This window comes from Schistocerca serialis, chromosome 2 (genome assembly GCF_023864345.2).
Source record: "Schistocerca serialis cubense isolate TAMUIC-IGC-003099 chromosome 2, iqSchSeri2.2, whole genome shotgun sequence".
Classification (NCBI taxonomy): Eukaryota; Metazoa; Arthropoda; class Insecta; order Orthoptera; family Acrididae; genus Schistocerca; species Schistocerca serialis.
In genome coordinates, this window is record NC_064639.1 from 963863266 (window position 1) to 963879697 (window position 16432).

The 16432-nt window shown below is 40.1% G+C and overlaps 1 protein-coding gene across 3 annotated transcripts in view; it reads right to left on the bottom strand.

Moving 5' to 3' along the window:
• Positions 1–16432, bottom strand: part of LOC126458352 (nonsense-mediated mRNA decay factor SMG8) — an 86076-nt gene that overhangs the window by 4621 nt on the left and 65023 nt on the right. For all 3 annotated transcript variants that reach the window (XM_050095317.1, XM_050095316.1, XM_050095318.1), the window contains exon 14: positions 1797–1915. In XM_050095317.1, coding sequence (XP_049951274.1) covers positions 1797–1915 — 119 coding nt within the window. The remainder of the gene's footprint in view (positions 1–1796; positions 1916–16432) is intronic.

Consider the following 16432-nt stretch of genomic DNA (forward strand, 5'->3'; position numbering starts at 1 on the left):
AACATCTGTGGTCATCAGTCCAAAGCATTATACATTGGATACATTAGTGTCACTTGTGATTTTACCATAGGAACATGTCAAATCGCTAGATATACTAGGCACTTTATAACTTACTTTATGGACAGTGCCTTAGTGGTATATTATGCCATATACATTCTTGCTCACTTAACTGCATGTAATTGTCACAACATAAATTAGAGAAGGTTGTTAAGTATGTTAAACCACTGACCTTATACATGAGAGCTTTGCAACAAAGCCTCAAAAGTAACGTACTTCTAAAATAGCAAAATACCTTTTCTAATTTATTTTATGTAAATTACCTGCAGTCATAGGAGCAAGGACATACACAGCTTAATATACCATTAAAGAATTGTCTGTAAAATAAGTTAAAGCATGTATAGTATACCTAAGAGATATGAGTTGTTCCTATGTTAAAATAAAAGTGACACTAATATATCTAGTGTATAATGCTTCTGTCATAGGTACTTGAAAATGGCCAAAAGCTGAAACTGTACAATTGTACATAAAGAGGAAGGCTGCTGGAGACATCATGGAACTGAGGAATCATGAAAGCATTAAAAAATCACATAATGTAACTGCCTGCAACTTATAATGGTGACATTGTGTGGTTTTTCACAGTTTGTACAATTTATTGTTTATTTACACACAAAGCAGAAAATGGGGAAAAGAGAAAAAATGCAAAGTTATAACATGTTACTGTGTCAAAAACAAATACAATAATTCTTAATGAGAAGAAAGGGGGGAGGGGTAGGGTCAAGGGGGGGGGGGGGGGGGGGAGGGTTCTACTGAGGAAAAATTAGAACAACACGTGCTGTTCCAACAAAAGGGATTATGACTGCAGAAACATAAAGCAAAATAATACAGACCAGTGTTATTTTATTCCTCGAGGAAATACTACTGAGTGGTGCATAAATATGCTTCTGTATCTATAAACACTGTAAACATTCATCGTTACTGAGTATACCCTGTGTGAGTGTGATTTGGCCCTCAGTACTTTGTACCATCGCCATGCTTCCATTTTACGAAAATTGTCTTATTCTATGCTACTAAAAATGATGACTCATGTCTCATGAAGTACTCTGACTGATGATGCCCTATTGGGTGAAACATGTCATTTTTTTAGCCAATCAAGACCATTACGCAACTGTTTTTTATGTTAAGATGCAGTACAATCACCAAAGATCCACGCTCCTTTTTCTGCTCTCCGTTTTTAATACTTTGTGCTCTACAGTCTACGAGACTATGGTTACTTATCAGCAACGTCTGCACAGGCGGCTGTTGGAAGGGCATGACATTCACCTTATCCCTTCTAATGTAATACATATTTGAAAAACCTGTATTTCCCCTGGCCTTCCCAGGGTACCATAAGGACAAAAATATGTAAGTATCACTTCAACTGATGTATAAACTCTATGGTGTACATTCTGTACTACCACCATCAAGTATGGAAGTAATCCCAATTTACTTTGTCTTTCATTTGCACTATACACTACATATAATTTATGTTCAGATCACCTATTACAAGAACAAATTATATTCTAACTAGACAATATTTTAGAAAGGCTAAAATAATTTTTCCTTGGGGCCATTCTAATAAAATAAAAGATTAATCAGGGTTTTGAAGCCAACAGTTTGATGAGGTGCTCCTGAAATTAAGCCCACAGATAACACTGAGGCATATGCAGTACAACTGAAGCAGTTCACTTTTTATAACTATAATGAAATGTCTTAACAACATAATCCAAACTAGTGAAGGTAGGAACAATTAAAATCACCTTTGTTTCCTCCTTTTGATTTGCGTCCACGTAGAAGGTTGCTGGACATATGAGGACTGGAACATGGATGCTTCCCTCTGTATGAGTCACCAACAGCTGGCCAACCACTGTTGCGATCTCTGAAGGAAAAAATTGGAACAGAATTCCTCTGATACTGCTATATTGCTACTTAAAACTACTAAATGTGTAAAATTTCTTTTGCTCTTTTAATGCCTCAGACACAAACTTTTTCTTACTTACACTTTTATTATTTACACTGATGCAAAATCTATGCTTCAAGACAACTAGATATATGAGGATAGATCACTACTCACCAAATTAAAAGGTGTCAACAACAGGAAGGCAGACAGTACTAACAAAATTATTATTATTTTTTTATAAGCAGTAACAGTAGTAGTAGTAATAGTAGTAGTAGGATCATTACTTGCTAAAATTTTAGACAAAAAACACAACACACACACACACACACACACACACACACACGCACACACACACGCAGAACTGTTTTCATCCAGTAATGCAGTTCAACTTTGACAAACAGACTGATACTCTTTAAAAGAGTTGTATTTCACACAGTTTAAAGTTAGTAAGTTTTTTCCATATAATTGTTAATATTTCCACTGATATATTTTACTTGTGTTATCTTTCAAATTTGTGCACCAGAAAACAAGAAAACAGACATTTGTTACATTTTCCTTACTACAGTTATGTCATGTTTGACTATCAAGAAAAAAAAAAAAAGGTTTGACACTATTTCAGTACAAAATTCTTGATGCTTTTTTCATGGCAATTTGTTGCCGTATTGTCTGTTAGCTTCTGTCTTGAGTTCTTCAGCTGATATTTAACAATTTTCCTGATGTTTCATCGGCAATGGAGGGTGAACTGTTGTAATGCCAGCCACTTCTGCTGGCAAAATGTCAGGAAAATCATGAAACAAATGTCAGCCATGTAGACAGAAGTCAACAAGCAATACTATTTTAGTCATTTGCATGTTACTATGATTAATGCAGCTCACCTCAAAATGCTGAATGGATATTGCTTAACTATTCCAAATAATTCAGTATTATCACTAGAGATTGAATGTTTTATAAATCTGTCGTGCTAACTGCTAAGATCACTTTCCTTCTTCCCTCACATATTCCTTATGGCACCTTCACATTTGGTAGTCTACCTTTTTAAATATTTTAACGTCATTCTAAAGCACCAAATTCAAATGCTTTCAGTTCCTTTCCCAAATTTCCATTTTTCATGTTTATTCCATACAGTGCATGGCTGAAGATGTAGATTTCTAGAAACTTGTTTCTCAGTTCTAAATCAGTATTTGAAATCAGCAGAATTCTGTTGCTGGAAAAATCTTGGTATCTTCCTTTCTTCAACCATCTTATATAATTTTGCCCTCTACCTATCAGAATGCAATTAAAAATATAAATTACTATAATCCATCACAATCATGATAATAATTTGTATTTTCAATTGATGTTCATTATGGTCATGGTCGAGCCCACTCTACCAATTAAAGTATGTAAGAATTGTTTTCTTTCTTCTACCACTCTCTCTTCTCTAGTTTAATAAGTCTACATGCTTTATTCTATTCATCGTCAGTTTAGTATTATCTTTGTTTAGCCTTAACTCAAATTTTGTGCTAAGTAATATGTCCCCCTCAATCAACAGATGCCTTACTTTCAACCAAAAGAGCCATCATATGGAAACCTTAGCACTGGAGCTATTCCTCCTGCATTTTGATTCCTCTTGTGAAATACTTGTTTCACACACTTATGAGCTTATTTTACACAGAAGTTACAAAGCAGTGGCAATTACCATAAGCCTAACTTAATCCATTTCTTATTATGTCAACTGTCAGATATGGTATACAGCCCTATACAAAGACAGCGCCACATGCAGTGCCAGTTTCCAGTGTGGTGCCATGTAGTTATGGTCAGCCACCAGAGAGGACACACCTAACAGCGACCATATTACGCCTCCACCGTAAATAATACAAATACTCTGACACATCCACCATAGTTATGCTCTGATGCCACAGAGGGCACTGATAGCTGGGACTACATCCTGCCTCACCTGATGTCAGACAAATACTGAGCACATGAACATCCATCCACCAATCATGGATAAAAGTGAACATACAAATCCATTTGGCCAGCTGTCGCAGTTGCCATCAGTTGCCAGCAGCCACTGGACAGTTACCAGTTGCCTTCAGTGCTATTGCATCACCACTTGCTGCAGTCATCGCAAAGTGTTGAAACATCTGCCGAGTATCATAGTGCGCATTATAAACAGAGCCTGAACTTAGTTACTGTCATTGACATAACAGCTGGACTGGAACTACTCTTAGTCAGTAAGTTCATTGTCTGAGTTAAGTTTAGACCAGACATTGTGGTACCAATATTATTTTTGTTGTCGTTTATTTTTTTCCCTGACACAACACTAACTGCAATGTGTAAGCACACCACCTCAATACAGCAATTACTTCAGAGACAGAGAGAGAGAGAGAGAGAGAGAGAGAGAGAGAGAGAGAGAGACTGGAGAGTGGGGAGGGGAGATGGTGAGACAGTTGAAAATGTGCTACACTTCGTATGTCGAGAGAGGAGCTCTGAGAGCTGGCATCGTAGTTGCCAGTATTCAACGTGGGCAGGCAGCGAGCCAGTAGCAGGGGTCCAGCACTAGGCAACAATGGGGCATTGCCACGGTGACATAAACAAAAGCTCACGATCTGACTGGCACATGCACTAGGGCTGCGTCAACTATCAGAGCTCTTCTCTCACCGTATGTACTGTGAAAGAATTATGTCCAAGAGATGCAGTGTTTACTGTCTGATTCAACATACACTCCTGGAAATGCAAAAAAGAACACATTGACACCCGGTGTGTCAGACCCACCATACTTGCTCCGGACACTGCGAGAGGGCTGTACAAGCAATGATCACACGCACGGCACAGCGGACACACCAGGAACCGCGGTGTTGGCCGTCGAATGGCGCTAGCTGCGCAGCATTTGTGCACCGCCGCCGTCAGTGTCAGCCAGTTTGCCGTGGCATACGGAGCTCCATCGCAGTCTTTAACACTGGTAGCATGCCGCGACAGCATGGACGTCAACCGTATGTGCAGTTGACAGACTTTGAGCGAGGGCGTATAGTGGGCATGCGGGAGGCCGGGTGGACGTACCGCCGAATTGCTCAACACGTGGGGTGTGAGGTCTCCACAGTACATCGATGTTGTCGCCAGTGGTCGGCGGAAGGTGCACGCGCCCGTTGACCTGGGACCGGACCGCAGCGACGCACGGATGCACACCAAGACCGTAGGATCCTACGCAGTGCCGTAGGGGACCGCACCGCCACTTCCCAGCAAATTAGGGACACTGTTGCTCCTGGGGTATCGGCGAGGACCATTCGCAACCGTCTCCATGAAGCTGGGCTACGGTCCCGCACACCGTTAGGCCGTCTTCCGCTCACGCCCCAACATCGTGCAGCCCGCCTCCAGTGGTGTCGTGACAGGCGTGAATGGAGGGACGAATGGAGACGTGTCATCTTCAGCGATGAGAGTCGCTTCTGCATTGGTGCCAATGATGGTCGTATGCGTGTTTGGCGCCGTGCAGGTGAGCGCCACAATCAGGACTGCATACGACCGAGGCACACAGGGCCAACACCCGGCATCATGGTGTGGGGAGCGATCTCCTACACTGGCCGTACACCACTGGTGATCTTCGAGGGGACACTGAATAGTGCACGGTACATCCAAACCGTCATCGAACCCATCGTTCTACCATTCCTAGACCGGCAAGGGAACTTGATGTTCCAACAGGACAATGCACGTCCGCATGTATCCCGTGCCACCCAATGTGCTCTAGAAGGTGGAAGTCAACTACCCTGACCAGCAAGATCTCCGGATCTGTCCCCCATTGAGCATGTTTGGGACTGGATGAAGCGTCGTCTCACGCGGTCTGCACGTCCAGCACGAACGCTGGTCCAACTGAGGCGCCAGGTGGAAATGGCATGGCAAGCCGTTCCACAGGACTACATCCAGCATCACTACGATCGTCTCCAGGGGAGAATAGCAGCCTGCATTGCTGCGAAAGGTGGATATACACTGTACTAGTGCCGACATTGTGCATGCTCTGTTGCCTGTGTCTATGTGCCTGTGGTTCTGTCAGTGTGATCATGTGATGTATCTGACCCCAGGAATGTGTCAATAAAGTTTTCCCTTTCTGGGACAATGAATTCACGGTGTTCTTATTTCAATTCCCAGGAGTGTATGTAAAGTCAAATCTGACCCCACAAAAAGTGTTGAGAGAAAGACCAACAGCATCGTGAAGAAAAGCTCATTGTCACAGGAGGCTATCGGGAGCCTTAATTCTTACTGTGCTGGCCCCCCTCAGGTTATATGCCCTTGAAGATCCATGAGGAAGGAGTTCCTCTTAGACCAATTTTGAATAAAATTGGTTCTCTAACACACTATGTAGCAATACACCTTGCTACTCTCTTGCACCCAATAGTAGGTCAGTATGCGCATCACATTAAGAACTTGGTGGATTTCTTATGTCGATTAGGGGGAATGTATTTGAATGATTCTGACATTCTGGTAAGTTTCAATTTGGTCTCTTTCTCCACCCATGTTCCTCTGTCTGATTCATTACTTTTAATTGAAGTCAGGTTTGGTGTTGAATTTATGAACCTATTTTGACATGTGTTGACTTCCACTTACTTTTTATTCAATGACCAGTGCCATATGTAGAGAGATGGAGTTGCAATGAGAAGCCCATTGTCACCTATTATTGACAATTCATTTAGGGAAGACTTCAAGGAACGTGCCTTGGAGTCAGTGGCTTTCAAACCTGCGTGTTTCTTCAGATAAGTAGATGATACTTTTATTTTTTGATCTCATGGCAATGATCATTTGAATGAGTTTTTAGAACATCTGAATTCAATCCATCCGAATAACTGTTTCAGGATGGTGGTGGAAAAGAATGACTCACCCCTTCCTTGGTGTGTTGGTCTGGAGAAAGGCTGATCGTATGTTGGGAAATGCCATTTATAGAAAGCCTGCTCATGCTGACTTGTTATCTGTAGGCTGAACTTACCACCATCTGGGTCAGCATGAAGGGGTACTTCATACTTGGTTCACAGGGCTCACGTCATATCAGAACCTGAGAGTTTCTCAGTTGAGTTAGCCCATCTTGAGGTCACCTTTTATCAGAATGGTTATATTGAAAGAGAGATCAGACATGTGTTGCACTGTCAGCCAAACATGCACCACGTATGTAACGATAATACCAAGGTGGCACCAAAGTTTATGGCCTTTTTGTCTTAAGCAGAGAGCATTTCCAACAGGAATGTTCGTATTTTGTGGAAATATTATGTGAAACGTATTTTTCGACCACCATCTTAAGATTAGGGTACTTTTAGGTTCCATAAAGGATTATCTTGGTTTTCATGCAGTGGGTGTCTACCATATTCCCTGAGGTTGTGGCATATCATACCTTGGTCACATTATCAGGACAGTGTACTGAGCATAAAAATCATACATGTTTGCAACAGCTGAGCAACTCTGCTATTGCAGAACACTATCTTGGCACCAGTCATCGTCCAGAATATAACAACATGGAGATTCTGGTATGCACTTCCAGCTATGGGGATAGTGTTATTAAGAAAGCAGTTAAAATGAAATTAGCAAGTGACCTTATAAGTAGAGATGGAAGTTTTTGCCAAAATTCTTCATGGAATCCTGGTTCTCCCCATTAATTTTCACTATGAGTAGCTTCTGATGCTGGTCATCTTTATTGTGTAATGATGTGCTAGTGTTTACAGTGAGTGTGTGATTATATATATAGCGCTGGCAGGTTGATAGACACACAAACGAACACAAACATACACACAAAATTCAAGCTTTTGCAACCAACGGTTGCTTCATCAGGAAAGAGGGAAGGAGAGGGAAAGACGAAAGGCTGTGGGTCTTAAGGGAGAGGGTAAGGAGTCATTCCAATCCCGGGAGCGGAAAGACTTACCTTAGGGGGAAAAATGGACAGGTATACACTCGCATACACACACATATCCATCCGCAAGGGGGAAAAAAGGACAGGTATACACTCGCACACACACACATATCCATCCGCACATACACAGACACAAGCAGACATATCTGGTTCCTAAATCTCTGTCTTAATCTATCTGATACCTTCTAGTATTTCCAAGATTCTCCTACGTGTACAACCTTCCTTTATGATTCTTGAACCAAGTGTTAGCTATGATTAAGTTATGCACTGTGCAAAATTCTACCAGATGGCTTCCTCTTTCATTTCTTTCCCCCAATCCATATTCATCTACTATGTTTCCTTCTCTCCCTTTTCCTACTCTCGAATTCCAGTCACCCATGACTATTAAATTTTCGTCTCCCTTCACTACCTGAATAATTTCTTTTATCTCATCATACAATTCAACAATTTCTTCATCATCTGCAGAGCTAGTTGGCATATAAACTCGTACTATTGTAGTAAGTGTGGGCTTCGTGTCTATTTTGGCTATTTTGGCCACAATAATGCGTTCACTATGCTGTCTGTAGTAGCTTACCCGCACTCCTATTTTTTTATTCATTATTAAACCTACTCCTGCATTACCCCTATTTGATTTTGTATTTATAACCCTGTATTTACCTGACCAAAAGTCTTGTTCCTCCTGCCACCGAACTTCACTAATTCCCACTATATCTAACTTCAACCCATCCATTTCCCTTTTTAAATTTTCTAACCTACCTGCCCGATTAAGGGACCTGACATTCCATGCTCCGATCCGCAGAACGCCAGTTTTCTTTCTCCTGATAACGACGTCCTCTTGAGTAGTCCCTGCCCGGGGATCCGAATGGGGGACTATTTTACCTCCGGAATATTTTACCCAAGAGGACGCCATCATCATTTAACCATACAGTAAAGCTGCATGCCCTAGGGAAAAATTACGGCTGTAGTTTCCCCTTGCTTTCAGCCGTTCGCAGTACCAGCACAGCAAGGCTGTTTTGGTTAGTGTTACAAGGCCAGATCAGTCAATCATCCAGACTGTTGCCCCTGGGGAGAGGGGGGTTCCTAGGTAATTAATATTATGTAACTAACACTTTTATGTGAAATGCAGTGATCACCAATGTCATCTGTGATTTCAGCTCTCTGGGAAAAGATGTTGCTAAAGAAAATCATATAGTGATTGGGGGTGTTTGGACCAGAACCTCCGCTACGAAATTTAGGATGACATCAGGGAGATCGCTGGGAATGCTATTCACATTACTGTGTCATTGGACAACTCCTGGATGACGTTTTCCGCTGAAGATGTAAAAGCAAAGCATTAGGAGCTGCTCAGCAGAGTGGCATGATCACATGTGAATGTGTCTGATGTGTTGTCCCTCACACGGCATGTCCTGTGTCTGAATATTTCTGGTAAGAGGTTACTTGTAAATCTAATTTCCAAAAGCCTTCAGTGTAACCAGGGCACTACTTGCCCAATCTTTGTGATTTTCAATAATTTCAGTTGACCTTTTTAGGGTTAATGTTTTTCAAAGATGGAGTTGTCAATTTTACAATCTCCACATACAATTGTTTCCCAATAGGCAGAAAAACAAAAATGGCAACATGGATGAGACAATTGGTAACAATCATAATAAATTTATACTTTTCTATCAAAATGCAATAAGTCTGTTACACAAGAGAGATGACTTCCTCATATCACTACAGAAAACTTAAAGATCTCAAAATATTTCTACAGATGTTGCAGACTTAGCACAAATAAATGGGAAACGGTTGTATGTGGAGATTTTAAAATTGTTTTCATAAAGGATGGCTTTGATGAAGAGCATCTAGAGTTACTGATGTCCATACTCTTGTTTCGTCCCACTGAAACGTCCCAATAAGAATAAGATTCAAATGGTTCAAATGGCTCTGAGCACTATGGGACTCAACATCTTAGGTCATAAGTCTAAGAATAAGAGCACAGTGCAACAGCGACTGATAATTTATTTATAAATCAAAATATCTATAATGAAATAGCTGTGAATCCTATAATAGATGGTTTATATAACCATAATGGTCAAATGGCAGCAATATAGAACCCCATCAATCAGGTTTAACTGACAAGGGAACAGTACTATTCCACAGAATCATAAATGCTGATTCAAGTACACTATTAAGAGAGTATTTACAGGATGAACAAGGGAAGTTTCCCATGGACACAAGTGCTTATGAAAATCAGTGAAGCTCACGTATACTAGCTACAGAAAGCTGGTTGATACCTGATATTGATAGCAGTGAGATTTTTGGGGAAAATTTAAATGTATATCAAAAGGATAGGCAAATGAGAAATGGAGATGGCATATTTGTCACAGCAGACAAACTCAAATCCATCAAGATAGAAATTGAAGCTGTATGTGAGACTTTTTGGGAAAAACTCAGTATCAGGGGTGGGCATAGAATAATTGGACCCTTCTATCACCCAGCAAACTAATCTCTTGATGTAACCAAAAACTTCAGAGAAATCTCAGTTCACTTGAATAAAAAATTCTTGGGTTTCCAACTGTGTCAAATAATTAAAATTACACAGGCTTTCGGCCAAGCATTCCTTGGCCACTGTCAAGGGATATGACTACCAGTGGGCTGCTGGTACACTCCTTACATACACTACTTGAAGGACTGTAACGTCACTGGTGCCTGCAGCATTGCCATACGTGGGCAAATGTTGATGCATCATTCAAAACACCTGCTTCAACCGTGTGATCACAGGATCCCACATCATGCTGCACCATCTCTATTTAGGGTTTTATTGGTGATTTTTATTTCAATGCCTTCTTTAATTACACAATCCCAGAAGCCACCTGTGTGAGCCATCATGGATGTTTCGTCAAACTTTATCCGGTGTCCATTTCCTAACACATACTCAGCCAAAGCAGGTTCCTCAGGATAGCATAGGTGATAAAACCGCTCATGCTTCTTCCTGCATTGTTCCAGTGCTTACTGTTTGTCCAATATAAGACTGGCCACATTCACAAAGTATCTTGTAAACCCAAGGCATTCTGAGACCTGTTGCGTCTTTAACTTGTCTTAGTAACTGACTGATTTTGGTCGGAGGCCTGAACATTGATTTGACCTTGTGTTGTTTCAGCAGTCAGCTTATCTTACCTGACACAGAGCCACAGAAAGGTAATACAGCAAGTTTCTTCTCCTGGTCCTTGTCAGTGGCCTTATGAGTCTTGCTTGAAATTACTTCATTTATTTGATTGACATTATAGCCACTGTTCCTGAAGACCTTGTGTAGGTGGCTCAGTTCATGTGGCAGGTCATCAGCATCTGATATCATTCTTGCACAATGCACCAATGTTTGTAAAGCAGTGTGGTTCTGTGCCAGGTGATGAAGGCTGATGGTAAACAAGTAAAGATCAGTGTGGGTGGGCTTTCTGCAGATGCTGTGGCCAAGGCATCTATTTAGTTTGCGGCAAGTGAGAATGTAGAGAAGACGGTGGTGCACTGCGTTTCCTTGATGCTCTGAGTATTACAATTATCATTTATCCCTAGGTAGGCAAGCATCAACAAAATATTTTCATATTCAGAGGAAAAAAGGTAGTGATTCAAACTTCATAAGAAGGTCCTGTGGCAATGACAACATCTTTATTTTAATGATTGCCACCCAACTCGCATATCACACCTGTGACAGTCTCTCCCCTATTTTGTGATAACACAAAATGAACTTCCCTTCTTTGGACTTTTTTGATGTCCTCTATCAATCCTATCTGATGTGCAGCAATACCCCACAAGAGGAAGGACAAGCACAGTGTAGGCAGTCTCTTTAGTAGACGTGTTGCATCTTTTAAGTGTTCTGCCAATAAAACACAGTCTTTGGTTTGCTTTCCTTACAACATTATCTTTGTGATGGTTCCAATGTAAGTTATCAGTAACTGTAATCCCTAAGTATTGAGTTGAATTCACAGCCTTTAGATTTGAGTGATTTATCGTATAACTGAAATTTTGTAGATTTCTTTTAGTACTCATTTGGATGACTTTTCATTATTCAGAGTCAACTGCAGCTTTTCACACTTTACATATATCTTGTCTAAATTATACTGCAGTTGGTTTTGATCAGTAGACGATTTTTAAAAGATTGTAAATGACAGCATCATCTGCAAACAATCTGTGAGGGCTACTTGGATTTTATCCTTAATCATTTATATAGATTAGGAACAGCAGACAGCCTCCAACACTTCCTTGGAGAACACTAGATATAACTTCTGTCTTACTCAATGACTTTTCATCAGTTTCTATGAACTGTGAACATTATGGCAGAAAATTGTGAATCCAGTTGGACAACTGGGGGGATATTCCATGGGCGTGCAATTTAATTAGCAGTCAGTTGTGGTGAATGGTGTCCAGAAATATGGAATCAACTTGAGATCCCCTGTTGATCACACTCATTACTTTGTGTGTGTGAAGAGCTAGTTGTGTTTCACAAGAATGATATTTGGTGAATCTATGGTGACCTTTTCTCAATAAATAATTTTCTTTGAGATTATTTGTAATGTTTTGTATGTATTTGTACATTTTAGTACCAGTAAACATTTCAGTACTAAAACATTGAAAATTCTTTCCTTGGATTATGTGGTAAGTTTACAGTGTTCATTTTCCACTATTTGGCACATATTTTCCGCATTTGACTTATGAAATTCATAACCTAACATTAAACCTTTTCGTGACAGGAATATGCATTTCACCTTGTTCAGGAGAAGAAATAAAACATGTATTAAAACAAAGTACACCTGACAATGGACCCACAGGGTCCGAAATGCATTGTGTAGTTAATAAAACACGAAAAAGTTGTGACTGAAGGCGTTGTTTAATTCATACCTCCAATGTTGTGAATACAGTCACATTGTAAGCTGCAAAATATGGATAAAATTGAACTGTCCATTTTGTTCAACTGCTCTTCCAATTCCTTTGCTGTCCCTGACAGAATTATAATGTCATCAGCAAACCTCAAAGTTTTTATTTCTTCTCTCTGGACTTTAATTCCTATTCCAAATTTTTCTTTCCTTTCCTTTACTGCTTGGTCAATATACAGATTGAATAACATCAGGGATAGGCTACAACCCTGTCTCACTCCCTTCTCAACCACTACCTTTTCGTGCCCCTCGACTCTTACAACTGCCATCTTGTTTCTGTACAAATCGTAAATAGCCTTCTGCTCACTGCATTTTAGCCCTGCCACATTTAGAATGTGAAACAAAGCATTCCTGTCAACATTGTCAAAAGCTTTCTGTAAGTCTACAAATGCTATAAACATAGGTTTGCTGTTCCTTAAACCATCTTCTATGAGAAGGCATAGGGTCAGTATTGCTTCCTGTTTTTCTACACTTCTCCTGAATCCAAACTGATCTTCCTAGAGGTTGGCTTCTACCAGTTTTTCCATTCTTCTGTAAAGAATTTGTGATAGTATTTTGTAACCATGATTTATTAAACAGATAATTTGGTAATTTTCACATCTGTTAGCACTTGCTTTCTTTGGAATTGGAATTCTTATATTCTTCTTGAAGTCTGAAGATATTTAACCTGCCTCATACATCTTGCTCATCAGACGGAAGAGTTTTGTCATAGTTGGCTCTTCCAAGACTATCATTAGCTCTAATGGAATGTTGTCTACTCCCAGGGCTTTGTTTTTACTTAAGTCTTTCAGTGTTTTGTCAAACTCTTCATGCAGTATCATACTCCCTTCTCATCATGATCTACATACTCTTCCATTTCCATAATACTGCCCTGAAGTACATCTCCCTTGTATAGACCCTCTATATACTCTGTCCACCTTTCTGCTTTCCCTGCTTTGCTTAGGACTGGTTTTTCATCTGAGCTCTTGATATTCATACAGGTGGTTCTGTTCTCTCTAAAGGTCTCTTTAATTTTCCTGTAGGCACCATCTGTCTTACCCTTAGTGATATATGCTTTCACATCCTTACATTTGTCCTACATCCATTCCTGTTTAGCCGTTTTGCATTTCCTGTTGATTTCATTTTTTAGATGTATATATTCCCTTTTGCCTGCTTCATTCATTGCAATTTTATATTTTTTCCCTTCATCGATTAAATTCAATACATCTTGTGTTACCCAAGGACTTCTGCTAGCCCTCGTCTTTTTACCTAGTTGATCCTCTGCGACCATCACTATTTCATCTCTCAAAGCTATCCATTCTTTTTCATTGTATTCCTTTCCCCTGTTTTTATCAATAATTCCCTAATGCTCCCTCTGAAACTCTCTACAACCTCTGGTTCCAAAATCTGTCTAACCATTATAAAACCAAGTGTTAGCTATGATTAAATTATGCTCTATGTAACATTCTACCAGTCAGCTTCCTCTTTCGTTCCTTCCCACCAGTCCATAAACACCTACTACTTTTCCTTCTCTTCCTTCTCCTACTATCTAATTTCAGTCCCCCATGACTATTAAATTTTCATCTCACTTAACTATCTGAATAATTTGTTTTATCTCAACATACATTTCCTCAATCTCCAACTTGTCCACAGAGCTAGTTGACATATAAACTGGTACTACTGTGATGGATATGGGCTTCGTGTCTACCTTGGCTACAATAATGCATTCACTATGCTGTTCATAGTACCTTACCCGCATTCCTATTTTTTTATTCATTATTAAACCTACTCCTGATTTACCCCTATTTGATTTTGTATTTACAACCCTGCATTCACCTGACCAGAAGCCCTGTTCCTCCTGCCAACAAACTTCACTAATTCCCACTATATCTAACTTTAGCCTATCTATTTCCCTTTTCAAATTTTCTAACCTACCTGCCTGATTAAGGGATCTGAAATTCCAAGCTCTGATCTGTAGAATGCCAGTTTTGTTTCTCCTGATAACGATGTCCTCCTGGGTAGTCCCTGCCCGGAGATCCAAATGGGAGACTATTTTACCTCTGGAATATTTTACCCAAGAGGATGCCATCATCATTTAACCATACAGTAGAGCTGAATTCCCTCGGGAAAAATTACGGCTATAGCTTCCCTTGCTTACAGCTGTTCACTGTACCAGCACAGCAAGGCTGTTTTGGTTGATGTTACAAGGTCAGATCAGTCAATCAGCCAGATTATTGCCCCTGCAACCATTGAAAAGGCTACTGCCCCCATTCAGGAACCACACATTTGTCCACCTCTCAACAGATACCCCTCCATTGTGGTTGCACCTACAGTACGGCTATCGGTATTGCTTCGGCATGCAAGCCTCCCCAATAACAGAAAGATCCATGGTTCATGGTTCAGACCCTATCACAAAAGAGAAACTATTCAGTTGAACCAAAAACTGGGGGGACGAAAAAGACAAATTCCAAGCATGTGAAGGTTGGCTTTACTGGTGAAAAAATTGTCACAGAGTTAGCCAAGTAGCTACTTCATGTGAAAAACTTACCATTGCGGGTGTGGAGTTTGTTCACAAATTTGAATAAAACAGTCTCAAAAAATTAACTGGTAGCTGATCAATTATACAACATTGACAAGACTGGGCTAAACTAAAAAATACTCCCTCAAAAAACTCTTGCCTGAAAGAATGAAACAGTCACAGACATGAAACTAGCAAAGGACAGGCTGACCACTGCAACATACAGCAACACAAGTGTTGACCATAAATTGCTGTTGTTTGAAATTGGCAAATCTAAGAAACTATAAGCCATCAAAAACATAAACACATCAGCACTTCTCATTTATTACCAAGCTAAAAAAAGTGCTTAGATGAAATGTAATTCTTTTAAAGAGTGTTTTTTTGGTGGATTTGGTCCAGCTTTTAAAAACACTTGAAACAAAGAAACCTACTATCCCATGCAACTGTAATGCTAGACAATGCCCCTAGCCACCCCACTAAGTCTGATTTTCAACGAGGTTACAAAAAAGCTACATTACTGCCCCCCTTCCCTGCCCCCCTGCCCCCAAAGTGACTTCAATAATGCAACTAATGGAACAGACTTTTACTGAGTGGTTAAAATGACATTGCAGGAGGAATTACGTCAGCCCTTTATTGGAGAAAACACAAGAGGGCTGGGATCTTTTTGGAGCAATGAAAAGCCTTGACATAAAAGACAGAATTCACACAGTTGCTCATGCTTGGGAAGAACTCAAAAAAACCACTCTACAAAAAGCATGGAAGAAAATTTGTAATATCCTAAACCAAAAGTAAGAACTTCCAGAACTAATGAGTCAGACACTGCTGGTTTAGTCACTGATTTTCAAACTCTTCAGAATTATATCCAGTATGCTGATGTGGAGGAAAGGCTGGAAACTGTGGCAACATTGGTGCTGTTTGAAGAATCTGAAGATGATCAGATCATCGATTTTGTTTTGCAACAGAAAAATGTTGGAGATCATCCACTCTGCAGCAGAGGATGCATTTGAAACTGACCTCAAATATTTGGAACAACAGCCAACCACTACAGCTATGGACATATTGTGGGTAAAAAAAGTGGCATGATGCAGCCCCCCCCCCCCCCAAAAAAAAAAATAATAATAAAAAATACACACACACACACACATACACACACACACACACACACACACACACACACACACACACACACACACACACTTTTTAAAATAGATTTTAGGTGTCTAAAATTT